Source organism: Ictalurus punctatus, chromosome 12, assembly GCF_001660625.3.
Source record: "Ictalurus punctatus breed USDA103 chromosome 12, Coco_2.0, whole genome shotgun sequence".
Classification (NCBI taxonomy): Eukaryota; Metazoa; Chordata; class Actinopteri; order Siluriformes; family Ictaluridae; genus Ictalurus; species Ictalurus punctatus.
This window is the reverse complement of record NC_030427.2, coordinates 18607844-18630115: the sequence shown is the minus strand read 5'-3', so window position 1 is coordinate 18630115 and position 22272 is coordinate 18607844. Positions and strand designations below refer to the sequence as shown.

Genomic DNA, 22272 nt, shown 5'->3' with positions numbered 1-22272 from the left:
CCCAAACTGGACATCACAGTACCCAAGCTGACAACCCCTAATGCTTATTATTATGATTATTATTATTTTATTTATTTATTTATTTATTTATTTATTTATTTATTTTTAATTTTTTTAAAAGAATACCCTTCAGTGTGTGTGCCCTGCGATGGACTGGCACCCAGTCCAGGACGTACCTTGTACGCGATGCTCCCTGGGATAGACTCTAGGTTCCCCGTGACGGGGTAGGATAAGCGGTATAGAACATGGATGGATGGAAGAATTCCCTTTAGTGCTCTACAGTAGTATGCGCAATTGTATGCAGCCAGGCGTTTGGTCATACGCTCATCTCGTTGATTGGTCAGTTGAAGCATGTGGGCGTGGCCAGGCAGAGCTCCTCGGTTGAACACAACACTGCAGGCGCTGCCGGGCTTCATTTAGTTGCGCGTCTGAACGATCAACAGTCTTCAAGCTGTGAAATAATGTTTATTTCTGCCGAATGAATGACTTGAGGTGGACCTGATTCAGTTTGACTGGAAACTACATAGCTGAAAAGTACTCGCACGACTCCAGGGAGAATATTGTCTTAATTCTGGGTGAGGCAGATTTGGCGATGGATTTGGTGTGGCTTCTTCTCCTGTGCGTCGTAGCGGACGTGTGCGTTTCATTCTCCAGAGCAGAGAGACACAGCGTGTTCTGGAATAGCACCAACCCAAAGTAAGTCGAAGATTTGACATTGTTTGTAAACAAACAAACAAACAAACAAACAAACAAACATTCTCATGGCGCACTATATTGCGCCATGGACATGGTATTCTGCTGTGCCAACAGATTGAACAACACCCTTGAGTGATAAAGCCGTGATGAACTCACGTTTCCGGGATCTGATCACTCAGTAGTTCACATGTATCAGAAGTTCACACTTGTGAGCCAGTGTTTCCCAACACTGTAGAGTTTCCCAGAGCTGCACATTAGACTGCTCTTGTTAATGCCATGATGAGTCAGGTGTGTAAGAGCACTAAAACACTGAGCTGGGAAATCTCTGAAATGCTTTTGTTTCAAGACTACAATAGTATACTCATCCTAAGTAGTCTTATCACAATCCCTTTCTACCCCCTGTCTGTACTTGTCAAGCTCTCAGGTTACATCCCAAACCACGTTACTTGGTTTAAATAGTGGTAAATGTTTTGACACTATTTAGTACAACAGTATGCGGTTTATGCTGTGTTCTTTTATAAGGAGTGTCAGCTTGAGATCGTGTGGCAATGATTGTTGTTGTTGTTTTGTATTTTTTTCCTTTTTAAAAATCGACTCCAGAATCATGATCTGAGAATTTAAATCAGATGTGTGAACAGAGACAGAATGCTTAAGCAGTGCAGACTCAAGTCTGTTCTAGATTAGTGTTTACCAGTTCAGTCCTCGAGGATCCCATGTTCTTTTCTGTAAGGCAGCTGAAAGCGGGGCGGCTATGCTTACTCGCTTCCAAATCGTAGGGATTCATCTGGCGGGGTAGGAGAGGATATGTGTGGGATGTGGTTAGCAGCTGTGGCCTGTCCTATAACTTCATTTGTAGGAAATTCAACATTATCACTCTAAATCTTCAGAAGTTGTTTGTAGATCTCCAGGAACAGGGTTGGTGTCCACTGCTCTAGAGCGACTCTCTGGTGGTCTCTGAGGAGGTACGGAAGGTGGTGTCTAGTGTAGAGTGGTGTCGGACTACTACTTCATCAAGCCAACACGGTTTCACAATGAAAATGTCAGACTGTGCATGTTCCAACCTGATGATGCTTAAAGGTTAATAATTGTAGCCTTCGATTGCTAGAATTCCACAGAATTTTTATATGCGATCAGATTGATTTAACACACCGATGAATCAGTTTTCCTTTCTAGCCCCCAAACACCTTTGTGAGTTGTAGTGTCATAGAAGAGAGAGAACATTAATCTGTGCATGGAGCCCCAGGACCTGAGTTTGACACCCGTGATTTAGAGTTACTTGACTCTGAGCTGTAGGCAAAACTTCTCAGAACAGAGGAATTAGAGCCAAAGTAATATGGGAGTGAAGACGCCAAAAAGGCAAAGTTTGACAATTGTGTGTCTCTCTCTCTCTCTCTCTCTCTCTCTCTCTCTCTCTCTCTCTCTCTCTCTCTCTCTGTGTGTGTCTGTGTCTTTCTATAACGTGTGGAAATGAACAAAAGAAGCCCGTTCTGCATAAATAGCAAGTAATGCATGCTATTTTTGTGATTGTTTATCATGGCTAACTCTTTTTACATTCTGTCTGTCTCTCTCTGGTCTAATCCTATAATCAGAGAAAAAGAAGCCCTGGGAAAAATGAGTTTGCTGCAAATTTTTTTTTTTTTGGTAGTATCTATTTTTCCTTACTTACTGCAAACTAGTTTGACATTCTCATCCTCACTGCAAACCCTTTTAATCCCTTTTTGCCAGAATTTAGAAAATAATTCAACTTCTGTTGGCTACAGACTGTTTGTTTTATAAAGTTGCTGGGTGTAATTTATTTATTTTTTTTTTTTTGCAAGATTGAAGAGGGGTGTGTGTTTGTGTGTGTGTCTGCACATGTATGTGCAGTTATGTGTCCAGTTCCAAGAAACAAACTGTGCTGATGTGTTTATACCTGCCCCTGCTTGTGGGTATGTTAATGTTGCACACCTGAGCGTGTGTGTGTGTGTGTGTGTGTGTGTGTGTGTGTGTGTGTGTGTGTGTGTGTGTGTGTGTGTGTGTGTGTTAGTGTGTTTGTTAGTTAGTGTGTTTGTTTAGGGAGTGCCAGAATGAAAGGTTGTATTTCATCATTGTCTTTGACACATTAATCTAACTTCCTGTGCACAGTGGACTCGTGCTCGGAGATCATGACCATCAGTATTGTTTGTCTAGTTAGTTTGTCTGATTGTCGTTATAAAATTTAGCCAACACAGTGCTGAGTGTAATATTAATATGCATGTGTAGTGGCATACAATTGAAAGACTGAATGAATATTTAATTTAACTAAATCAATAAATTAACCCCGATTTATTTCATTCCTGTTTTTTTTTTTTTCTTCTTTTTTTCCCCTTTCACTTTGCATGGTATTGAAATAAGAAGGAAGTCAGTATTCTGACTCTTATTCCATTTCTTCAAAGAATGTGACACGCTTTTTTTTGGTGTTGCTTTTTGGTGTTCTTTCTTCCTTGCTCCCAACACCCTCCCCCCGCAACTTGTCTCGCCCTTGGCTACATGCCCATGGCACCGTTTGCCGGTTTACTGGCACAAAGTTCAGACTTTCTTTTCCTTTAACTCTGTCCAATTCTGTCTCCTTCCTCCTTTTAGTGATGCTTTTCCCCCTGATCTGTTGCCATTTTACCCTCAGAACAGAACTCTTTACATGGATTAATCAGCATTGAAAGGTGCTTGCTGCACTATTTTTAACAAAAACAGCCCAGAGGGCACTGTTTTTTGTGTGTTTTTTTCCTCTTCAAATATAGCAGGGTTTTTGTCTTGTTAAAAAAAAAATAGAGAGAGAGAGTCCAACTCATGCTGTTTGTCATCGTGTGTGCATGTGTGCGTGCGTGTGTGGGTGAGTGATGAAGTGCCATTTACTCCATCTAAGTATTGTCACTCGTGCTGGCTCTCTGGTGGTCTCTGAATGCTGGGGTTCCCCTCAGTCCACCCCTCTCTTTATTATTTTCACTTTTCTTCTTGCTCTCTTTTTCTACCTTCTGTCCCCACCTTACATGCACCCCTTTTTTCTCTTTTCTCTCCTTTATTTCCCTTTCAGTCTCTGTATGAAGGGAATTGAATGAAAAAAGGTGTGATTTCTCTCTCCCTCTCTCTACCTTTCTCTTTTATCACACTTGGCAGCCGTAACCATCATTCAGAACGCACTCTCTTTCACCACCTCCTGAACTGTTCTTCTTTCCTCCTTCCTTTTCTTTCTCTCAGCCACTTGCTGTTGCTTTCCAAAGCTTTGACACTTTCTTTTCATGTTCTTCTCTCTCTTTCTCTCTCTGTTCTTCTTTGTTCTTCTTGTTCTCAGACACACAGAGCTTCCACTGCTCCTTCTCTTCTTCAAACCTACTTTCTCTCGTCCTACGAGTGTTACTCACCGAGATAACTGCAGTGTTGATAATTACAGTTTGGTTAATATAATGATTTCTCTAATCCTAACTCTACTCTGTATAATTAAGCGCAGGCGTTATGTAAGATTGGATTTTTGAGATCAAGATATATGGCTCTCTCCCACCGTATCTAGACTGTAGGTCTGATTGCAAATAGGAAATAGTAAATTAGGGGAAAGGGTTGTAGAGTAACTGTGTGTGTGAGATAGAGAACGTCTGTGGGTTCCCCTGCTGAGTGTGTGTTTCCTGACCAGCTCTTTTCCCGGGAAAATGGCACATCCTGTACGTGCCGTAAACAATACCTTTCTCACACACTTGCGCACGCAAGAAGTCTGCTCCTTAAACAAATCTGTCTCACACGCTGCAGTTATTCACACATGCTGAAATGCTGGGAACATGATTGAACTTCCCACAGTTTGAGCTCGGTCACTTACACGCTCACTCGCTCTCTCTCTCTCTCTCTCTCTCTCTCTCTCTCTCTCTCTCTCTCTCTCTCTCTCTCTCTCTCTCTCTCTCTGTGTGTGTCTGTGTTTTGCTTATATACACACACAAGGAGACACAATTAAAGGTCCTGATTTTCTGAGAACATTAAAGACCCCCTCCTCTCAGTCACTCACACACACAGAGAAACAGACCTATTCATTTGGGCTCAATGGTATTGTTGCTCACTTTTTAATGTTTTTGCAGGTGTGTGTGTGTGTGTGTGTGTGTGCGAGAGTGAGATGGATATATACAGTGATAGCGTCCGTGTTATGTGCAAGACAGTATCGAGTGGCTGAGTCTCTGTGTTGGCAGTGTGTATATGTGCATGTTCACATCAGCCAAACAGGATTCTCTTTGGTGTAATACTCATTCATAAATAACGCAAGTAATTCTCATGCTTATTTTTCTTTTCTGCATCTCTTCTGCATTCCCATAGTCATTCTGGAATTCCTACCTCTGCATGTGAAGAATGGCACAAAAAGCAAGCAAAATTTATGGGTGCCAGTTTGGTAGACTTGTGGCAACAGCACATGTACCTGTATTAGATTACCACATTACCCTACCGTGACCAGCAGGAACTCTGGGGATTAAAAACCTGTAGGAAAGGAGAGAATCACTGCCTTTATGAAAAGGAATGGTGCATATCAGCTCAGAATGTCGGAACAAAACGTTTTGCAACAGACGGAACTGTCCGTAGGGGTCATGTTTCAGGTACAGTATGATGCTGTGTTCGACTTACCTCAGAATTGTGAACTCGGAGTGATGTCATCTTTCACCTCCGTGCATTTGATCTACAAAGTGATAATGAGTCTTTATTGATCATATACACACTACAGCACAGTGAAATTCTTTTCTTCGCATACCCCGGCATGTCAGGAAGTCGGAGCCAGAGCGCAGGGTCAGCCATGATACAGCACCCCTGGAGCAGAGAGGGTCAAGGTTTTTTTCCTTATTTTAATTCTTACATTTACGTGGCAGGTTAATATTAACCCTGATGCCCTGAGAACTGAGCTGAACAGGAAAAACTGGGCTCAAAAACACTTCACTGGGCTCGGGTGATCAGGTTACAAAAGCATTTGTTATTCCCACCTGTGGAAGTCAGTGAGTATTTTCTCAGCTCAGTGTGCAAAGAATGCTAACATCTTTATCACTGAATGAAATCAATAGAGGAAACAGTCCAGTCGTTCTTTCACGAAGGGCAGACAAAGAGTAAAACTTTTCTAGGGAGAAAGGGGAGTGTGACACCTCTGAAGAATGAGGCAAGCCGGCAAGACCTGCAGCAGTGGACAAGGGAAAACAAAGAGATTGATGTGGAAAGGTGGAATGAAAAGAGATGGATGATACTGGTTGGCAATCCTTATCTTTAAAGGGTGAGCTGGGTTGCCATGGCAGCAGAATGGGTAAGGCAAAATGCCTTGCATTCCAGTGATCTGGCCTGTGATTGGTGGAGCGAGGGCTTATGAGTGGGGGTGGAGGAGCTCTGAGTGAGGGGATCAAGCAGGCTTATTGAGCACTGAAAACACACAGAAGGGGAGGGAGAGGAGAAAACACAGGGACGGACGGATGGATGAGATGAAAGCGTGAGCCTGGCCTGAGCCGGAGACGCAGCCCGTTGTGGCGTATCAAAGCCTCTCTCAACTTTCTTTTTCTTCCCTCTCTTTCTCCTGTTCCTCCATCACTCTTCCTCACTTTCATACTCATGTGCAGCACTTCAAAGCAGGACAGTTTTGGCTCAAGTGCTTTCGTTTTTGGCATGGAACAGTGTACAGTCTTTTTATTTAGTTCTTTAATCTTTCTAATAAAGCATCTGCTTCTCTCGCTCTTTTCTCATTCATACTGAGCACTTACCGAAACAGTCTGTCTACCTTTTTCTTTCTTTTTTTTTTTGGAAACTACTCCACTATAACGATCTGGCTGTGGAACAATGGGGGATCTGTCCCTGGGCCCCCCAAGCTTTTCTCTCTCTCTCTCTCTCTCTCTCTCTCTCTCTCTCTCTCTCTCTCTCTCTCTCTCTCTCTCTCTCTCTCTCGTTCTCGCTCTGCATTAGGCAGGGTCTGCTGCGGATGAATAGGACCGTGTGGCCACCTCTGAAGCCCAGGCTCTGTAATCCGGCTGCACAGAGTACCTGATTATCCGGCTTCGCAGCATTCCAAACCAGTCATCCAGAATGTCGAAGCTAGCACCAAAAGTTCAGAAAGGAAATATTTGCACTGTAGCACTGATTAACTAGAGATAGTGCTGGATGAAGGTGCAAGGGAGAAAATGGGGAGGCTGTCAGTCTATTAAGTAACAGGTGTGGGGGATAAAAGATCAAAATTAGATCTGAATCCTGGACTTAGTTTTGTTCAAAGCTGATGATCAAGTTATATGATCATGAGCCAGATTTCTTATGTATCCGAATCTGCTTGAAAGATGCAAAAAGTTTTAATCACAAAACAGGTGAATCAGAAATGAATTGCGTGCATTAGTCAGCTTTGCTTGTGTGTGTGTGTGTGTGTGTGTGTGTGTGTGTGTGTGTGTGTGAGAGAGAGAGAGAGAGAGAGAGAGAGAGAGAGAGAGAGAGAGAGAGAGAGAGAAAGAAAGAAAGAATGAATCTCAGCTGCTGACTCAGAGCATTTCCTCCACCTTTCACCAATTGCTAGTCCTCCCTTCCCCCAGAACGTTCACATTCCAGTTAGTAGAGAGGAAGAGAGGTGGATCGACAGAGAGGGGGTAGATGTGAAGAGAGACACAAACTCTAACTCGGAGATTGAAAGGACATTATCAGAACAAAAGCCTTAGATTCCAGTAAAAAAAAAAAATCAGCCTTAACCAAATTGCTAAACAAAAGCACCATACACGAATCATGTGGGTGATTCATTAGCACACACCCACTTCCTAACACATTTCTTTTGTGGTCATAATCAGTTTTAGGTTGTTGATTCTCCCTTTCGAGATTCATTCGTACTGAACCTTAAGGACAAAATATATAGTTGGAACAAGAGGAATGGAGTGTTTTGTTTTTAATCACTGATGCTCTTTTTCAAGCTTTGCCCTAAAAGAAGAGAGAGTGAGAGAACACAAAACATTGACAGTTAATGAGCAGTGACGGGTGTTAGTCGCTCACTGAGAGTTCTGCTGTGTGTAAAGAGCGTAGGCGTTAAAAGCCTGAGAGTGAAAGGATTTGCTGTATGAATAAACCCATTGATAAAGTAACTGTAAAACTCCAAAGGACACTCACTAGTCCAAAGAAGAGCCTCTGACCCCTTGCACATGGGCTGACCCCCATCCCCCATTTCTCTCAGTCTCCCATCTAACTCCTCAGCCCTCAGGGGCTGGGGTGGAGCGGCATAATTGCCCCCCTCTGGGGCCACTTTAATACCCTGCTTTGTGTTTTAATTGCCCTCCTGCCGACCCTCTTTTGATGACCACATTGCGGCCATACCGCAAACAGCTTTTAATCATGACCTTTAATGGTGTGTGTGTGTGTGTGTGTGTGTATGTGTGTCCTTGTGTCATTTTAATCCAACTATATGGATGAATATTTCAACATGTATGTAACCATTTGTAAAATCTGATCCAAAAATATTTCTCGCTTTACTGATCCTGAGAAAAACACTTAATCCTTTTATTCCATGACCTGGAGAGAGAGGGTTTTATGACAGACCATACAAGGCGTTTACAGAATCGTTGATATCATTTTTCAGCATCTGATCTCAAATGAGTTATGACGCAAGTTCTCACTGTTGTTCGGGAGTTAGAAACGGTATGTTCCTGAGCCACGTCAATGAGCGAACTCAATAGAGGGGGGTAAGCTAAACCTAATGAAGGTGGGATGAAAGGATGGATGGATGAACGGGTGTTGTAAAGAGCTACTATACTATCAGATGAAAGGATATGTTAGGTAGGGGTTGCAAAAATTCATCCATCTTCAACCACTTACTCCTTTTCAGGGTCGCGGGGGGACCAGGAGCCTATCCCAGGAAGCATCGGGTACAAGGCGGGGTACACCCTGGACAGGGTGCCAGTCCATCGCAGGGCACAGTCACATACACACTCACACACCCATTCATACACTACGGACACTTAACCATGCCAATCAGCCTACCATGCATGTCTTTGGACTGGGGGAGGAAACCCCCGCAGCACGGGGAGAACATGCAAACTACGCACACACAGAGCCGCAGGAATCGAACCCCGACCCTTTTTTTTTAATAGAAATTCCTGAAACACTGCCTTATTCTTGGCAAAACCTCCTGCAATGGCTAACGACTATAGCACAGGAGCAGTTCAGTGAATAAATGCTTAAAGTGAGTGGAAGCGAATATGACTTGTCAGTGTGATTGCTCTTCTGGGTGATCCACCATTTTGACAGGGTTAGTCAGTCATCTAGTCAAATAGCCAACCCATCTAGTTGAGTTTTCATACTGAGCGTTTGAGTCATTATGGTGGGAAGTTGTGATTTTATTTTATTTTTTTAAATCACTGGATTTTTTTCCTCTGATATCCTGTGTGGAGTCAAAATCAGTAAATGTTCTGAGGGAACGTTCATGTGACATCATCACAACATGCATTCGGCCAAAGCCCCCTTTTGATTCACGTGCATCGAACATGCGTACAGCTAAAATGTCTCATTTACCAGCAAACATTGCTGCGAAAGCCTTTTTTTTTTTTTTTTTTTTTTTTTTTTTTTTTTTTTTTTTTTTTTTTGGTGCAATTGCGATTTTGCAAATTCAAGCAGATTTCTAAAAAAAGAAAAAAAAAAGCATAAAAAACTAAAATTTTGGAGATAAAAACCCCCCAGCAAAATCAAACATTTTTGGATGCAACGATCACAAAAAACTCAGCAAAATCCTGGATGGACTGATTTTTTTTAAACATATGACAGTAGGGCAAACATTAATAACAACAAGGGCACTATAACGTCAGCCACATTCACTGCTATGAAAGACTGTTCATAGCAGTGATGTTTTGACTTCTTGTAGCTCTGCAGGTCTTACAACTGTTTGTTTGTAAACTGTAACTGAGCTTTGAGTGGCTTGGTCACAAGAACAAACACTCGAACACACTCCAGATATTTAGGCGATGCCTGCGAATGTAAGCACTCGCATGACCCAATCGTAACTCCACTTTGTTTGGGAGTTCGTATTGATCCCACACCGTGCAACCATTTTCAAGTGTGAAAAAGCTGTAAAATCTCTCGTGGTGTCTTTGAATTTTTCCACAGTGTTTGTAGTATAAAAACAAAGAAGTAACCCTACCAAAATACCTGAAGAATCCCATAACATGATCTCAGTTCCCAAGCATACCCAACAGCAATCAGTCAGCATTTGCGCAATACCGGCAGATACCAGTTTTATACAGTTGATCGCTATGTTGACATAGTTATCGGGACAGTCAGGGACAGTCAGGTTACTGAGGACTGTTAATGATCACCTGCAGATGTAGTATTTTTTTTACTAAGCCAGTGTTATTGCAGTACTAGGATTTGGCCTGCAGTTGCAATATTTCTTGACCTGGGCTTTAAACACACACACATTCTTTCTCTCACTGGAATGTAGGTTAGAGTGAGCAAGGCAGGAAAACAGAGAGAGAAGACAGCCAGTAGAGTGGGTGTAGGAAAGCTGGTGGGGTGGAGGAGTGCAATAAGGGAGGACAGAAGAAAGGAGAGGAGTCAAGAGCCAGACAATCGGCCTGTCTCAGCTCCCTCCTTCTTCCAGAACAGGGTGTGCGCGAGTGTAATGAAAGGGGGTGCAGACAGAACACAGACTTATACTGTGTGTGTGTGTGTGTGTGTGTGTGTGTGTGTGTGTGTGTGTGTGTGTGAGTGATTTCCCTGTGGGGGAATCTGTAGATCAATTGTCATCATTCTGTATAATAGCTACTCTGACTGCATTCTAATATCTTGAAGCAAACAACTTCTTGTTCTCCTGTGGGGTGTAAAATCAGTGAACATACATTTTAAATATGCGTGCACACACTCACTTTCTGAGCCTGCATTGTATCACTCTGATGGACAGCCTTTTCCGGACAGTCTCTGCCTCATCTCTTCCACATTATGTACATTCACCCCATTAATTGTTCCCCTTTCAAGGGTTTTGATTTTTTTTTCACATCCATTGGGCCATTGTTCCCTTTTCAGACCTTGCTGATTTCCCAGTGCTTCTCAAGCACACATCTTACAATCAATGCCAAGTCGATTGAAATCGTGATTATGCTACACTGTTACCGTGCTTACAGCAGGTTGTGTAGAAATGCGGGCGATGCTCACAATGTGGCTGTGAAACTATCTGGTTCCTGCAACTACTATGAGCACATTCTCTTTATTGGCTTTACATTATTACATGCCTTTTGTCCTCCAGCTGTTCCATGGCATGCATTAGATTAAAAAGCATATTCAACAAATTAAAAACTACAGAATATCAATGGGTGCTAGAGATGAGCGATACGACAAAAATATCATATCACGATACTCAAGGACATTTCTATGATACACAATGTGCATCATTTCATACAGTTGCAATCAAAATTATTCAGCCCCCATTGCGAATCAATATTGTCAAAATTTACAGACTTTCAGCTGTTTGCAATGAACAAATCAAACAAGCAATTGAAATAGTTCAACACATTGAATGCTTCAAATGGTTTCCCCAAATTCAACTGAAAATGCAACTTATGATTTTTAAAGTTTTGAAATTATTCAACTCCCTGAATAGAATCCCTCACAACAGAACAATTATGCAAAACAGGTGTTCTCAAGCACACTTGGTGCAACTAATCATGGGCTTCATTAGCTGCACCAGGTGTGCTTGAGCTGGAACACATGAAATACCTGAACTGGCTAGGGGTAGAAAATAAATAAAATACCTGGATGGGGCAGAAAAAGGAAATTATCAACGGCTGCAAGCAGATTTCTGAGAAGGCAGGTTGTGAAAACCCTTGAGTAACTGCATAAGACCTGCAGCAAGACTTGGTGGCAACCGGCACTGAGGTTTCAGTGAGTACAGTAAGGCGTGTACTAAACGCAGAAGGTTTCCATGCAAGAACTCGAAGACATGCAACACTACTGACCCAAAAGCATAAGAAAAGTCGGCTCAAACTTTTCGGACGTTGGATCAGCGGTATGTGTGGAGGAAGAAGAATGAAGAAAGAACACTCTGTCCACAGTCAAGCATGGTGGTGGCTCGGTGATGCTCTGGGGCTGTTTTGCATCCTCTGGCACTGGAAACCTGCAGAATGTGGAAGGCAAGATGGATTCATTGAAGTATCAGGAAACCCTAGGAGAAAACGTCATGCTGTCTGTGAGGAAGCTGAAGCTGGGTCGTCATTGGACCTTCCAACAGGGCAATGATCCCAACATACCTCAAATTCCACCAAGACTTGGTTGCAGAAGAAGTCCTGGAAGATTCTACAGGGCCATCACAGTCATCTGACTTGAACACCATAGAAAATCTCTGGGATTTGAAGAAGGAGGTTGCAGCACTCAAACCCAAGAATATTACAGAAGTGGAGGCCATTGCTCATGAGGAATGGGCTAAGATTCCTCAGGAAAGCTGCCAGAAGCTATACATCTCGTTTGTAGCAGGTCATAACAGCAAAAGGGTTCTGTAAAAGTATTAAAGATGCTTGCCATGAAGGGGTTGAATAATTATGAAACTGGAGAAATCATGAAATTGCATCTTCAGTTGAATTTGGGGAAACCAGTTGAAGCATTCGTTGTTAATTGCAACTGCTGGTTAACAATCTCTCTGCAAAACTTTAAATTGAGTTTAATTTTTTCAGAATTGGGGTTGTAGATCACCATACCAACGATACCTTGGAAAAGTTTATCGTGTAATCATTTATCACAATATCGATATTATATCGATATATTACCCAGCCCTAAGGGGCACTCTCTCTTTTGTTTTTTTTTATTTATTTATTTATTTATTTATTTATTTATTTATTTATTTATTTATTTTTTCCTTATCATTGACTGCATTTGTTGTATTTATTGGTTTGTTTATTTACAATGTTTTTCTTCTCTGTACAGTTGCTATTTAATTGCTGCTTTGTAGTGAACTTCATTTTAATCATAATTCTCATTCTCATCAACTGCTAAATCAAGACAGATTAATAATACATTTATTATTCAGAAACACGTTTATAATTAATATAATAAAAAAATTTACAGAAAAGAAATAAATATTCAACACTTTTTTTTAACTGTACAGGTTTAAAGATGAAGTACAAAACTTTTAACATCACATTAGCTACTTCCAGTCAGTTTGTACTAATTTGTTTTTTTATCATGTTATCTCAGAAAGGCATATTGTGATAATTTATTGTCATATCGTCATATCACCCAGCTCTACTGTCGGCGTTCAAAATTTTCCTTGTGATTGAGTTCTCTTTACATGATCCATCTATTGAAATATTTCTCCGGGGTTCTTTATTTTATGCTGTCATTTGGCACTGTATATTCTCAGTCAGCCTAACTGTTCTCTTTTTGGCTTTGCTATGGCAGGTTTCAGGGGGACGGCTACACAGTGGAGGTGCGTCTGAATGACTACCTGGACATCGTGTGTCCCCATTACCCTCTAGGCACGGTGCCGTCTCAGGAGGCCGAGCGCTATGTGCTATACATGGTGGAGCGTGAGGACTACGAGGCGTGCCGACCACAGTCCTATGAGCAGATGCGCTGGGAGTGCGGCCAGCCTTTTGCCCTGCACGCACCAGAAAAGTTCTCTGAGAAGTTCCAGCGGTTCACACCCTTCACCCTGGGCAAGGAGTTTCGCCCAGGCCAGAGCTACTACTATATCTGTGAGTCATAAATAAAGATGTTGTTATAATTATTTCACCATTTGTTACTACTATGTTTGTTCACATGAGCGTATTTAAAATGTACCAGCCACACAATACATAATGTTAAATGCTAAAAGTAATACTGGAATCCAGTTCAGATCTCCATGCAGGAATAGTTGTTTATACCACAGTACTTTTTGTTTGCATGGTGCACATGTCAAAGGTTTAGTTTGTGACTGTATGACGTCATGCAGTCCACACCCATTACGGTAATTTTAAATTTATGGTACCGCGAGCTACCAGAAAAGAATTGAGTGCATGAGTCAAGTATATGTGCCCTTTTAGCCCATCAGTAATGAATAGGACTCCTGAGTTGTCATACAAGTCCTCACTCCGGGCTATGTGTCTCTTTGGCTGCACTATGAGCCACACATATTAAGTAATGGCAGATGGGTTTGATGTTTGTATGCTAGGGGGAAGGAGTGTAAGGTAGACTAAAGCTAGGGCTTGGTCTTCAGTAAAAATGTACCATCAATTATTTTAGGCTCACCTTTTGTTCTATATATAAATCATTGGAATAATTGAGTCTTACACCGTTATTCTGGTTGGATGAAGGGTGGACATCATTAATACCAAGTTGCACTTTAAGGCTCTTTCACAAGGAAGCAAATAAGAAATGGAGGATTAGACCACACAAGGCTATAATTGAAGGCATGACAGATTGTTTACACATCCAGATGGTCAAGCTTAGAATTTCTGGCAAGCTAAAGAAACTAGATTATACCATCAGTTTCTTTCTACTGCCTTTCCCACTTTAATTCTTTTTTTTTCTGTCATGCCCTCCAAACAGCCAAACCTCTGCACCACCATGGTCAGGAGTGTCTGAAGCTGAAAGTGGATGTCATTGCTAATGATGGTGAGTAGAATTGAAGGCTAACTGGTACAGTACAAGTTGTGAGTTTGTGAAGAATAGATTTGTAATATGTATTTATTCTCTGTTCAGGATCACAAGAGGCTAGAGTTGGACCCGGCAAAGGAAGTGGAGGAGGCGTGCACACCACCTCAAACCGCTTACCAGCAGGTATAGGTTTGTTGACTCATTTATTTGCCTATTATTTTATTTAATCCCTCTTATCTTTAAAGGCACATACTGTTTTAAAAAAAAAAAACACAGGCTGTCTGAGTTCCATGGATGAGGGTTATTAAGATTTGAAAGCAGTATCTGAGTAAGAACTTTTTTTTTCCCTGCCCTCCTCTTTTCACAGACGATCCAGTTGTGCTGCCAGATGTTCAGAAAAGTGTGCGAACGAACTCCGCAGTCAGACCAGCATTTCTGACCATCCTTACAATGCTGCTCCCTTTACTGTTATTATTGCTGGTTTTGCAGTAAGAACATTTTTAAAGCACTACAGTAGTCCAAGACTGAGTTGAAAGTGGAATGTGTAAACCAAAACACACAGAAGGAGTTCTCAAAACCCAGCGCTGGCCACTGGGTGGAAGGAACAGATGGGCTGTCTGATGCTGTTTGGGTTTTAAAGACAGTTCATCAAAATCAAGAGGGCTGATTTGCTCTCTTACTCTGCTACATGTGGCCATTTTTCCTGAAAGGATGTTTTTTTTTTGTAAAGGGAAATATCCCATATTTCGCTCAGAGCACATCATTCTAACAAACCTTAAGTAAATGTACTGTGTAGTTTGAGGAACGATGGATGATGAGAACTGTTTGAGCGTGTTGGGCCAAACCGAGGCAACATTCTGTAATTGCTTATAGGACGGCCCATAATCTAATGAGCCAAAGATCATAGAGCTTATCAGTAAAATGTACAATGGTTTTGCTGTTGTTTTTGTTTTCAAGTGATTTCTCCATGTAGCAGCACAAGCCGTTTTTATAACTTTACCAAATCAACTGGAATTTACAACTTACTTTGTCTTACACACACACACACACACACACACACACACACACACACACACACACACACACACACACACACATGCCATACAAAGACACTTATTGTAGCATTCACACACACACACACACACACACATACATGTGCCATACAAAGACACTTATTGTAGCATTCTCACACACACACACACACACCTGTTTTGTTGTTGTACATGTTTTATTTGAAGAGTTCTTAAGTTATTAAATGTGCTGCAGAATGAATAGCTGTATAAAACGGAGCAAAATATCAAACCAATTGTTACTTTGTAAAACAAAGAGAAAAAAAATCTGAGTATATGCATGAGAGAGAGAGAGAGAGAGAGAGAGAGAGGACTGTAAGAATTTGCTGATTAACCAAACCGACACTATCCCCAGAGTGTACATTATTAGATGACGGGGAAATGCATTTGAAGCTAAAACGCACAGTGTACTCTATGTGCTTTTTCCTCTTTTGAGCATCTGAAAAGCAAAATTATTATATATATATCTCTAAAGTATGAGGGTTTAATCTCATTATTTGGCATTCAATAATTATAAATGCATACATACAGTGGGGTCCAAAAGTCTGAGAGCACTAGTGAAAGTTTCTATTTTTCATTCTTTTTTTAATTTAAAATTTAATACAACAATTTTCATTATGAATGAGATTACTGACAACAGCTTGAGTTAAAAGTAGAATATTAGAAATACTTACATGAATTTCAGAGTTTATTTTTATTTGGTTCATCCCCTTTCTGCTTTAATGACTGTGTGCAATTGAGCTGGCACGGACTCCACAAGTCTGTGCAAAACCTTATGAACCATTTGAGATGAAATCCAGCAGCGTGTTGTTTGAACACATGCTTCAATAAAATTGATTAGACATGAGGAAAATCTGATCTTTTGTACAAAACAGTTAACATGGTCAATATCAATAAGCAGAATTTGCTTACATTTAAATAAGGACCTAGAAATATTAAATATTCAAGATCTTTAAATTTACTTTGTTATAAACATTTAAAAATCCCAGATTTTCAATTTGGACATTTGGACTCTATGTCTATGTATGTATGTTAAGTGTGTATAGATATAAAATTATTGAATGTTAGATAGTGAGATTAAACTCACAATTATGTTAAGTAAGTTAGTTTGTATGCATTTTATATATAATATGTATGCACATGATGCAAGAGAATGACAAACGTGAATTGGTCAGCATCTACTACACAAAACACTACACAATCAACAGCATCATGTGTACCTGGTATAGCTGAATTCTCACTGGCTGCATGTACAACCCATAAAGGGACATGACTATATTTGCTCTGATCTACTCCTCAAACCCTTATTTTGTACGTGTTATGTAAAATGTATAATATGTACATATAGATGAATATATAAAAATGTGACATTTGGTATATACTGTAAATGTGAAATAAATATTATTTTTTGAATATTGCGTTACTGTTATCTTTTTTTTTTAAACCAGTAAACGAGTGAGTATACTTTGCACCAGTAAATGCACCCAATGCCACAACCTCACCCTTTATACACACACACACACACACTCACACACAGATTTCCTACTTTGTGTTAACACATCCAGATTTGATTAGTTCTTGCTCAAGACAACGAATAATTCTCACATGGAGGGTAAAAGTTCACTTCAGTTCGTGACCATAAAGTGAAGTTAGAATATTTATTAGACTTTGTTAGTCTGTAAGTTGGCTTTAATAGGGAGCATACCTTTGGCATGTTTTAGTGTGTATGTGGGTTAAATCACAGGGGTGAGTCCTCTATATGAGTACTTGTGTAACTTGTGTGTGAGCACTAATTCATTTGTTTTTGATTTCATTTTCTCTTCCTAACCTCTGTACTGAATTGATTTGCCACTTATAGCCTATTTCGGCTATATATTGTTCTCCTACTGTCACTTTATTTTTCCTGTTTCTCTCTGAGGTACTGTCCTGCCTTTTAACCCTGTTTTTGTTTTAGCTCCCTCTCCCTCCCTCTCCATTGTTCCACCCTTCCTCTTGCTCATCTCCAGAGGCCTCCTTTTTTATGACTGTGTCTGTAAAAACAGCTGTCACACTGTACCTCTTGCCTGATCCCATGTGCCCTATGTGCTGTCAAAACAGTGGCCCTGTGACCGTAATTCTCTCTCTCTCTCTCTCTCTCTCTCACACACACACACACACACTTTTTTCACCCCCATGACCTCTGCTGAAGGCACTGGACAGGTTCAAAGAAGCTGTAGAGGAGAATCAATTCTCCATCATTGGAGAATTGTATGGATTAGACTGGTTATTTTCTCCATGGAAAAAAGAAAAAAAAAAAACATCTTAGCAAGTGCAAATGTTACATATAATCAGATTTCTCTAGCCTTTCTACAATAAATGAAATATAAGATTATTAAACCCATTTCTACACCTTTTTTTTTCACTCATTTCAAGTTTGAAATAGTCTTTTTCTATTGGCAGATCATTTTGCTCATTTTAAGCATTTATTTCTAGAAAGAAGCTAAATGTTCTGGCAATAGAATACGAAAATACTATAAAGCTTGAGTAAATGAAATGTCTAGAAATAGGTTTAATAATGCTATACTAGAAAATACTAGATAAATCTGACTATATTCAAGATATTTCCACTTGATAAGATGTTATTTTTTGCAGTGTATCCTCCAAAGTATTTTATAAAGTGTAAAGGCTGGCTTTAAGTTGATTCAGCCATGGGAAACCACTTTTGACTTTTGGAGAACCCGACATGGATAAACTTTTCAAGTGTAAATCTTTGCAATAATTTTTGCCTACTGCGCAAGAGCCTAAAACAAAGAGAATCTGTATTTCCTTCCTGAGTTTCTTCTCTTTACTGAAAAACAAATTTTTGTTTTCCCAACTCGTACGATTTTTTGTAATTTCAGCATGTTTTAGTCTTCTCATATTACGTTTGCTAATTCAGTTAGTTCAGCACATCTGTACCTACATATTAAGATAAATATGTTGAGTTCAAGTCCCAAAGGTACATAGATAATCTCTTGTACATAAATAAACTTATTTTTTTACGTCGAACATCAAGACTGTTATTTATATATATATATATATATATATATATATATATATATATATATATATAAATAACTAATAACTAATACCTTTGGTTTTGCCATATTGTACAAATTAAAGTTAAGATGGAGTCATTTGACAGGAAACACCCATATTATCATGATGAAACATGGCCCCAAGATATGAGGCCCTTGAAACACAGGGAATACAGATTTATAGAAGGTTAACTCATGAGTCAGAGTATTGCAAAATGATGAGGATAGTTGCCCATGTGTTCTTGATCAAAAGAGCAAGAAGCAGTGAACAGGAAAAATAAATTCAAGTGGTATTAGTCATGTGCCCTTCTTCATTAATCTGCTTGCAAATAGCACGACAGGATATGATTAACTATTTGCTAGAAAAATGCCATCTCAAAATCACACTGATAATGTAGCTGATGTGGCCTGGTTGTGCACTGAAACTCTGTCTTTTCTAGTGTCCTGATTATCCCCTGAGAAATATGCTTTTCTTTAGACAAAATGTGAGGTTTTGAAACACACAGGTCCTGAGATTTGATTTGTATATTTTTGTGTGGATGTTCCAGGAGACAGCAATGGAAGAAAAGTATGAAACAATAAAATGGCCAAATGTCACATTAACAATCATCATCCAGCATACAGTGTCATCAAAAAAAATGCTGAAGAGCCACTCAGGGACAAAGACAGTCGAAGCATTGACTTAATTGTATTATTTGGGTTATAAAGGTGGATCTTCACACTTTCACACTCTGGAACAGATTTTCTTCAAGGAGCTCTCTGTATTTGGCTCCTATTTGGATCCTACATTTGGTGGGGACAGGTGGTTTCCCATCCCCACCAGTTAGAAGCACCCCCATAGCATGATGCTGCCACCACCATGCTTCCTTTGGCTTCCATGCTTCCATGGCTGCATTTGGCTCCTTTCCTCTATTCTGCAGTCAGAATAGAGGGAAGGAGCCAAATTCTGCAGTCAGAATACAGGGAAGGAGCCAAGTTCTGCAGTCAGAATAGAGGGAAGGAGCCAAATGGGAGTGCTAAGGGAGTGCTTCTGAGTGACGGGTATGGGAAGCAACCTGTCTCAGAAGTACCCCCATACCATGATACTGCCACCACCATGCCTCCTTGTAGCGATGCTATTAGCCAGTTTATGAACAGTACCTGGTTTTTGCCAAAGAGTTCAATTTCTGTTTCATCAGACAAGAGAATCTTTTTCCTCATGCTCTCAAAGTCCAAAGTCCTATGTCTGCCATATGCCTTTTTACTCAGGATTGGCTTCCTACCAGGGCCTGATTGATTTATTTATTTCTGAGAAGGTTGTCCTTTCAGCAGGTTCTCCCATATCTGTGGAGGACTTCTGAAGCTCTGTTAGAGTGCTTGGTCACCTCCCTGACTAAGGCCCTTCGAGATAGGTTACTGAGCTTGGCTGGATGGACAGCTCCAGGAAAAGTCCTGGTAGTTCCAACCTTCTTCCATTTCAAAATAATAGAGCCTAATGTGCTCAAAGGAAAATTTAAAGCTTTAGAAATGGTTTTATACCCTTGCCTAGATCTATGTCAACACAATTTGATTGTGGAGGTTTATGGAGAGTTCCCTGAACTTCATGGTTTGGGTTTCAGTTCAATATGCACTGTGAATTGTGGGATCTAATCTTCTCTATTGCAGTGCCACGACCAATGTCTTTAGAAAGACACATGTACTGCAGCTTTATTTTATTGAACATGGACAACTTGGAACAGTCAATGGATTTCAGGAACAGAGCCAAAAAGTCCTCCAATCCAACATTACATTCAACCATTCTGAGAAGAAAATTTATGTATTTATTCATTACTGGCAGTGGCTATGTCTGTAGCCGCATCTGGGAGACATTTCCAGTCTAAACCGACAGTTGAACTGCGATGTTCAACACTGGCTTCTGCAGTGTGCGGAAATGAATATGAATTCGTTTCTACCAGCTTGCATGCACTGCAGCTCAGTTTAGACCAGAAGCACAGATGATGTGCAGCTCATAGCACCATCTTGGGTGTGTGCTCTACTAAATGAAACTAATCATGAAGGATTTCAATGTGCGAAATCCTATTTGGCTTGTATTTGGCTTTATAGGCATCAATTGTATGCAGGATCTGCAGATACCAGAACACAGATCAGCATGGCATTACTGTTAATATTTGGATACAACTCCTTTTCAGTCAGTGTCTGTCTGAAATCTGGAACCCATGGACATCAACAAATGCTGAGTTTCCTCCCTTGAGATGCTTTGCCAGATCTTTACTGCAGCTCTATCTGGTTGAGCTCAGGTGACTGACTCAACCAGTTTATATTACAATGTAGGAAAGACCTTGCAAGTTCCCTTTCTCTGAGAAAATAGCTAAGATTTTTTGGATCCAAAAGGAATTAAGGATAAAGGAGAGGTGCGTTTGGAGCACAGCCAACAGGGCTCAGCTTGCACTCCGCTCCCAGCCCTTCTTTGGCAAACAGCTCAGCACTGAGTATGTGCTTCGAGATCCACACCTTGCTAACAGATGTTAGCAAACCTTTTGACTAATCAGCTTAAACAATAAGGTTTACATTACCTGAAATGCTTGCCCATGCAAGTATGTTTAAGATGTCAGCCATGCAGAACACGACATGGTGTTCTCTAACTATTTATTTATTACATCCAGGGATTTTTACTTGCCAGAGGCACAGCATGCTTCTTCTCTTGGCATTCAGCGGAGTAGTTCTCTTTTGTTTAAACATATTTTCAGCATCTTAAAGTTGGGTGTGTCTTTTTGAAGAGTTTGGGCAACATTTTACAATCATTTTATTAGCTAGTGCATATAAGACGCATATACAGTACATACAAGAAAAAGCAATAGACTTTTGAAATCTTGGCTCAGATGCATATGCACTCAAACTTCAGCAACATGCCTAATGTGTCTCTTTTCCATAGAAGGGCTTAAATAAGAATTCTTCATGCATGGTGGAACCCTTTATGACTACATTTCACTAATCATATTCACTATATTTATGACTAATTTCATGTTCTACCTTCTGATCACATGGAATTACCATAAACTAATTATTGTTAACCCATAAACGTTACAGAAAATGACTTCGACTAATACAAGTCATTTAAACTAATACACAAGTGCATTTCGTTACATTTTGAGGATGGAAAAGCTTGCTGTAAGACAAAATCATCAATTTTTATGGAGGGTTATCGTTATATAGCTGCCATATTTTTTCACAGAACCATGCACACTTTGGGACAGCTAAAGCTTTTGTGTCAACCAGGTCAAAAACTTACCTCCTGAAACACAGGTTCATTTAAAGAACTACAAACTAATGAGGATATAATAAATCAGCTCAAGAACAAGGTCAGGATCTCCTTACTAACTGCAATCAGTCCTCTGGAGACTACAAAGCCTTGTCAGCACTTTTTGTCTAAAATTTGGTTTAAAACAAGGCCGACAGTGTCAGCCAATCAGCACTTGGGTGGAGTCGGCTCAGTGTCAGGGGCCTGTGACTCATTCCACCCCTAAAAACGTACTAAAGAGGTTTAGCACCCCATAAAGAGCTTGTTGCCTGTGTACTCCTCCATGGGGGGGCCCACAAAATGAGGCCCCTCAGCATCCATTTTAAGTGCAGTGAGTGAAAGGGAGACTAGCCAGCCAAAAACATCAGATTAATTCTGCCTTGTGTAAATATAGTGCACTTGTGTGCATTTAGTGGCTTCAGGATTAGCGCTTTAAGAGCCAGCACATGGACATGGATCATATTCTGGAATTTCCATACCGCCCTGCTCCGCTTGTGCTCTCGCTTGTGTATTTTTATTTTGTCACACAGACAGACAGACAGACAGAGAGAATGATTGATTTCCAGCCATAAAACAATCGAGGGATGACATCTATAATGTACAAGGTTCTGAATCAAATCAAGAGTCAAACAAACAGACA

The 22272-nt window shown here is 40.4% G+C and overlaps 1 protein-coding gene across 2 annotated transcripts; it reads left to right on the top strand.

Moving 5' to 3' along the window:
* Window positions 1-384: 384 nt before the first annotated feature.
* Window positions 385-16712, top strand: efna1a (ephrin-A1a). 2 transcript variants are annotated; one of them, XM_017482342.3, is made up of 5 exons: window positions 385-696; window positions 13054-13349; window positions 14182-14247; window positions 14335-14418; window positions 14597-16712. In XM_017482342.3, exons 1-5 carry the CDS (start codon window positions 593-595, stop codon window positions 14719-14721), a joined length of 675 nt encoding a protein of 224 aa, XP_017337831.1. In that variant the 5' UTR covers window positions 385-592; the 3' UTR covers window positions 14722-16712. The 2 variants fall into 2 exon arrangements, with proteins under 2 accessions (XP_017337831.1, XP_017337832.1); XM_017482343.3 differs by having other exon boundaries at window positions 387-696; window positions 14335-14412.
* Window positions 16713-22272: the final 5560 nt, after the last annotated feature.